Here is a 6,571-nt window from a genome sequence, read left to right as displayed (position 1 = left end):
CTACAGCACAGCACGTCACCTGAGCCACGCCCCGCCGCTCCCTCACGGCGGCCTGTGCTACTGACCCTGCCGTGACGCTGAGAGAGCGACTGACTCACACCACACAAAACACGAGGATTGCTCCACACTATCACTGCTCTCTTCCTAGGTGGAGTGAAGAGGAGCAGAGGAGGAAGATAGAAAGGAGGAAAAAGAAAGGTCAGGCTGAGGAAAAGAATGTTTATGATGAGGATAAGGAGGTGGAGGAGGAGGAAAATATTAGGAAAGGGACTGTAAGGATAAGGAAAGAATTAGGGTGAGAAGAAATGTAGAGATAAGAAAGGAGAAAAAATTGAGAATAAGAAGAAAGATGTACAGAAAACCAAGAGCAGGGAAGCAAGTAATGAGGATGAGCCGGAATAAGAGCAGAGATGTGAAGAGTGACCTTGGTTCCTCCTTGCTTTCCTCCCCACCTGAGGTAACACATGAGAGTACACCACACCTACCTTGCACCCCAGACACTCCCCAGCTGCCAGTGTCTGGGGCTGCCACAGGGAAACTGGAGAGGAGGGTGAGCAGAGCAGCCCCTCCTGTCATGACCAACAGCTCCTCACCCCAACACCAGAAAATTACCAACACACACACATTATGAAACATCTCACTACCATTTTCTACTCTCAAAAGGCTCTATGACTGAAGTGACGCAGGTTCCCATAGGTGTTTTTCAGGATATTTCTATTGTTCTAGTGACAAATTAACAAGATTCTGATATTATAAACAGGAGAGACACACTTGCAAATAATGCTAATCATCTCTGTGGTCTTGGAAAATAGTTGTAGTGAGAGAACAAAGCATTTCTAAGTATGTTTTTCATGGTTCTAGAGATAGATTAAAATTTTTTTTATCATAAATAAAAGAAATGCCCTTGAAAACCTGGCTAATCATCATCGTGACCTTGAAAAATAGTCATGATGAGAGTAAAGCACTTTTAGGGATGCTTTTATGATTCTAGTGGCAGATTAACAGGATTCTAACATTACAAACTGAAGAAACACCCTGAGAACCCGGCTAATCATCTCTGTGGCCTTGGAAAATAGTCGTGGTGAGAGAGCAGAGCATTTCTGAACATGACTTCATATCAAAAGCAGCATTGGGGAGGAGCTGGTGGGGAGAGAACGGGAGGGGCTGTCTGCTAACCCCCAATAACATCCACAGAGGGGGGACAGGAGTCAAAACAGTGCACTTGAGGAGGCTGACTTACAAAACATGATGGACACATACCAATAAAAGAACCAATAAACAGAGAAAGGGGGTATAAATAATAAATGGACAATAATAATGCATAGGACTATAAATATTGTACAGAGACACTTTGGGGATATTGATAACAGCATTGATAACAGCAGTACTGGAAATATTAGTTGGTTATAGTACTAGGTGTGGTAATGGTAAAGTAATGGTAGAGGGTTAGTAGTAATGGTAGAAGGGTTAGTAGAGGGGGTAGTAGTAGTAAATAGTAGATAGTCTTCTTACCAGTAGCTTTTTTTTTTTTCTTTTACTGACTCCTGCAAGCACTCTTCCCTTCCTTCCTTACTTTGTTTTACTTTATACTATCAAAGTGTTTCATTATTTATTACTTTCCTTCAGGTCTCTCTCTCTCTCTCTCTCTCTCTCTCTCTCATAATTCTACAAAATGTAATCATCAATAGTTATATTCATAAGTATGTTAAATCTCTCTCTCTCTCTCTCTCTCTCTCTCTCTAGCACAAGGGGACAAAACAAAGCATGGCAGTGTTAAGTAAGGTCTGGTGAAGAGAGAGAGAAACAAAGGGAGGGGGGCTGTATTGGAGAGTGGTGTGGTGTTATGGTGGGGGGGTGTCAGCCACAGGGCGGTGCTTTACCTGGTGTTAATGAGGTACTGAGCCAGAGCCACCTGGTCGGCGTTCCCCTTGATGCTAATGGTGCGGTCCTGCTTGCTGGCCTCCTCTGATCCATCATCGTACTTGCTAATGGTGATCATGGCACCAGTGATTTGTCTGGAAGGGAGGCAGGGGATGGTGAGCTGTTGTTGTTGTTGTTGTTGTTGTGGTTTGGATATGTTAACCCCTTGAGCACCATGACACATTTCTACATTCATTCTGCTTACTATTTGGTGATTTTATACAGCTTCAGAAACTTATGTAGGGAATTAAAATAGTGAAGACTGTGGCCATTAATCTTCTGACCTCCATAGACCCTTTCTAATGTCAATAAAATGGTCTAATCGTATACAAATCTCCTTGAACCACTGTGTGTGTGTGTGTGTGTGTGTGTGTGTGTGTGTGTGTGTGTGTGTGTGTGTGTGTGTGTGTGTGTGTGTGTGTGCCAAGCCTACACTATATATCTGGGTACAATGAGGCTCCAATTCCAACTCAACTAACCAGTATAGAAAAAATTCAAGCAAAGAGATTGTTTTCCTTACTATGTGCTAGAATGAACTAAAGAAAAAAAAATATATATAAATAAATAAAATAAATGAAAAAAAAAATCAAATCAAATAAAAAAAAAACTTGCATTGTTCAAATGCATTGTTCAAAAACTGCATGCTGACCTCAACTAAAAAGAAAGGAAAAAAAGGGAAGGAAAAAAAGAAAAACAAGACAAAATCTGCATCCTTCATCCTTTCTTCCACTTATTGTATGATAGACTGAACTAAAAATAAAAAAAGGGACAGAAAAAGAAAAACAAGACAAAATTTGCATCCTTCATCCTTTTTTCCCTCTAACTGTATGCTGAGCTGAACTGAAAATAAAGAAAAAAGAAAGAAAAAAGAAAATAAGACAAAATTGACATCCTTTAGTTGTTTTTTGTATTGTATTTGTATGATGAGCTGAAGAAGAAAAAATAAATAAATAAAACAAAATAAAAATCCAAGAAAAAAGAAAAAGGAAAGGACAAAATTGACATCCTTTGCTCGTTTTCCCCAGTTAATGTAAGCTACACTCAACTGAAAAATAAATAAAAAATAAAAACATATCTTATTCCTCACTTGTTATGCTAAAATTGTAAGACAGACTAAACTATGCGGAAAAAAAAAAAAAAGTTATTTCTCATTCACTTATGCCAGAATTGTAGGGTGACTAAACTAAGCTAAAAAAAAAACTGCTTCATTTATTGTGCTGTACTGAACAAAAAAGAAAAAAACATAAATACGGAAAAGAAAAGAAAGAAATTTGTATTCTAACCTATCAACATCACTACTACTATCATTATTACTTATAACATCACAAAACTAAGGAAAAAATAAATAAAAAAAACAAGACAAGAACTATAAAAACTCACACCCATCACCTGGTTATTATTATTATTATTATTATTATTATTATTGTTAAGTGAAAAAAAAAAAAAAAAAAAAAAAAAAAAGTCAGAATAAAACTATAAAAACCTGGGCTTCCCCTTTCCTGATTATCATTATTATCATTATTACTGTTATTACTTGTTACACTACACTCAACTAAATCAAAAAACAAATAAATAAATAAATAAATAAATAAATAAAACTAAAACCTCGACCTTGCTCACTTGATTATTGCTGTTATTATTATTACCATCATCATTACTATTACTATTATCATCATCATTACTTATTACACTAGACTGAACAAAAAAAATCAAATCAAATAAATAATAACTGTAACTGTGAACCCCTGACCAATTATTATCATTATTCCTATTACTATTACCACTTATAAATAAATAAATAAATAAATAGAGATAAAAATAAAATAAATAAGTGCGACCTCATCTCGTCTCACCTGATTTCAGCGATCTTGGTGCCTCCCTTGCCGATGATGCAGCCGATGAGTTCATTGGGGACTGTCATCTCGTGGGTTTGCGTCCCGGGGCCAGATCCTGCAGGTGTGCGCAGCTGAGAACCTGCTAGAGCTGCCAAGGCTGAGGCAGGGAGGCAGGGGAGGTGGCGAGGGAGGCAGGAGTGAGTGAGGGAGGATGGTAGGATAAGGGGCAGGATGGGGTGGTGGAGAATGGACAGGGTGATGGGTAAAGGATGAAGGGGGTGAAGGGGCAGGGTAGTGAAGATAAGAGGGTGTAAAGAGGATAAGGATAAAGGAGGAAAAAAAGCCAGAGGATATAAATAGAGTGTGATTTAAGAGAGAGAGAGAGAGAGAGAGAGAGAGAGAGAGAGAGAGAGAGAGAGAGAGAGAGAGAGAGAGAGAGAGAGAGAGAGAGAGAGAGAGAGAGAGAGAGAGAGAGAGAGAGAGATATGGGAAGAATGATAGAATATAAGAAGAAAGGCAGAATGAAAAATGGATGAAGAATAACAGGGATAGAAGAAAGGACGGGATAAACAGGGAACAGATGAAGGAAGAAAGGAGAAAAGAAGAGGAAATAATGAACAAATGGATAGCAAAAAAAAAGTAAACACAAAGAAAACAAAAAGAATCAGGAAATGAGCAAAAGAAAAGGAAAGTAAGAAAGAGAACACAAAACAATAAAATAAAATGAAATAGAAAGAAAGAGAAAAAGAACAAAAATAATGAAGGAAGGACATGGCAGAGCGTATATGGGGAAGAAGGGAAGGAGGGAGGGAGGAAATAAGACACACAGGAATGGAGAGAAAAAGGGAAATGTGGGAGGGAGTGTAGGGTGTGGGAGAGAAGGGAAGGGAGGAAGGGAGGAAAGGGAGGAAAGGGAGGAAGGGGGGAAGGGCAGTTAGGTCAAGTTAGTTGGGTGAGCTCACTCAGGTGACCAGCACACAAACACCAAGGTTTTCTCGGACTCATAGAGGCCTGTTGCCTGTGGTGGGCTGTGATAGGTCAGCTGGGGGGAGGAGGACCAGGAGGAGGAGCAGGAACAGGAGGAGGAGGAGGAGCAGGAGGCGAGGAAGAAGTGAGGGAAAACTGGTGCCAGGAGAAGGAGGAGGAGGAGGAAGAGGAAGACGGGGCAAGACTCCTCCTCATGTGTGACCGAGAAGAGATGGTTCAACGAGGAAGTCTTGTGGGGTGAGGGTCCTACCATGACAAGGCCTCTCTCTCTCTCTCTCTCTCTGGCATGATATCACTTCACCATCGAAATCTCAACCTATCAATCAATCTTTTCTTGTTTAGTTGAGGAAGTACACTCTCTCTCTCTCTCTCTCTCTCTCACACACACAATGCCTACAAAATAAGCTGAATTCAAGAGACATTATGAAAGGTGTGTGTAAATCTATCAATATAAACACAACACCAGTCTGCTAACCACGGCTATAACTCTCTTCAACACCTGAGAGAGGCACTGCTGGGGGGGACTAGCCTACAAAAATAAATTAGAGGGAGTGCTTTGATCATGAATGGAAAAAAGTGACGCTAAGATAAATAAGTAAACAGTGTGAAGGAAAAACAAAAGATAGAAAGAGAAGATAGAAAGACAAGATAAAACAGCCCAACCACATTGCAAAAATATCAGATAAATGAGAGAATAAGCAAAATAAAACAATACAAAAAGGTAGTAAATAAAAAAAAAAAAAAGGCCAATTGATAAGTCCGGGAAGCCAATGGTGTGATAAAATACAAAATAAAAACAACACAAACAAACAAATAATTCCATACTATATAAAAAAAAAAAAAAAAAAAAAAAAAAACAGGAAAGGTGAAGGAAGATAATGTTAAGTTTTCCTGCCCCCCCCCCTCTCTCTCTCTCTCTCTCTCTCTCTCTCTCAAACAGCTAAGGATTAACTCTTACAATACTTTGATGGAAAAATATGACAATGTTTTTATATATGAAAAAGATCAAAAATTACTCTCTCTCTCTCTCTCTCTCTTCAAGACTGAAGTGAAAGAAGGGTACTTGAATCTGGGACCTTTTGGGACTGATTTGGACATGGGACTTTCTCTCTCTCTCTCTCTCTCTCTCTCTCTCTCTCTCTCTTCAAGACTGAAGTGAAAGAAGGGACTTGAATCACCTAAAAAACCCATAAAATAATAATAATAAAACTAAGACAAACTACACATAAATAAACAAATCAATCACAAATCACATTACAGGAAGTGAGGGAAAGCAAGCAACCCACCATCAGCAGTGTTGCCAGCATGGGGGTTGACGCCGCCGCCAGGGTTAGCGCCAGCCAGTGTTCCCAGACCCAGCAGACCAGCCAGGGGTGAGTTGTTGCCAAGTTTGCTCATCTGCACCAAGAGACCACACACACACACTGGTTAATGCTGCTGCAAGGGAGGCATGGGGCAACACTGTAAGGGGAGAGGGTCAGTGGAATGCTCTCTCTCTCTCTCTCTCTCTCTCTTGGGTGAATGGTCTTTACTCTCTCAATCTCACTTTTCTTTACCTCTCTAACTCACTTTTTTTTTTTTTTCATTTTAAGTCTTTTCTTCATCTCTCTCTCTTAGAATAAATGGTATACTCTCTCACTTTCACTGTTTTCTTAATTCTCTCTCTCTCTCTCTCTGTCAATTAAACACTAAACTCATTTTTATTACCTGTCTGTCTTTACCTCTCTCTCTCTCTCTCTTATTCACTTCATTTACTTATCTATTTCATTTCCTAGGGAGAGTGAACATTATTTTACCATTATTTTATCAACAGAAGGGAAACTAACACA

At 39.3% G+C, this 6,571-nt stretch overlaps 1 protein-coding gene across 2 annotated transcripts in view; it reads right to left on the bottom strand.

Moving 5' to 3' along the window:
- Window positions 1-6,571, bottom strand: part of LOC123518605 (poly(rC)-binding protein 3-like) — a 185,268-nt gene that overhangs the window by 4,223 nt on the left and 174,474 nt on the right. For both annotated transcript variants that reach the window (XM_045279506.1, XM_045279511.1), the window contains exons 7-9: window positions 6,029-6,140; window positions 3,774-3,912; window positions 1,881-2,015 (exon numbers count right to left, since the gene is read on the bottom strand). In XM_045279506.1, coding sequence (XP_045135441.1) covers window positions 1,881-2,015; window positions 3,774-3,912; window positions 6,029-6,140 — 386 coding nt within the window. The remainder of the gene's footprint in view (window positions 1-1,880; window positions 2,016-3,773; window positions 3,913-6,028; window positions 6,141-6,571) is intronic.

The sequence above is a fragment of the Portunus trituberculatus genome, chromosome 6 (genome assembly GCF_017591435.1).
Source record: "Portunus trituberculatus isolate SZX2019 chromosome 6, ASM1759143v1, whole genome shotgun sequence".
In the NCBI taxonomy this organism is placed as follows: Eukaryota; Metazoa; Arthropoda; class Malacostraca; order Decapoda; family Portunidae; genus Portunus; species Portunus trituberculatus.
Note: the sequence above shows the minus strand (reverse complement) of the source record. Positions and strands in the feature narration are given on the sequence as shown.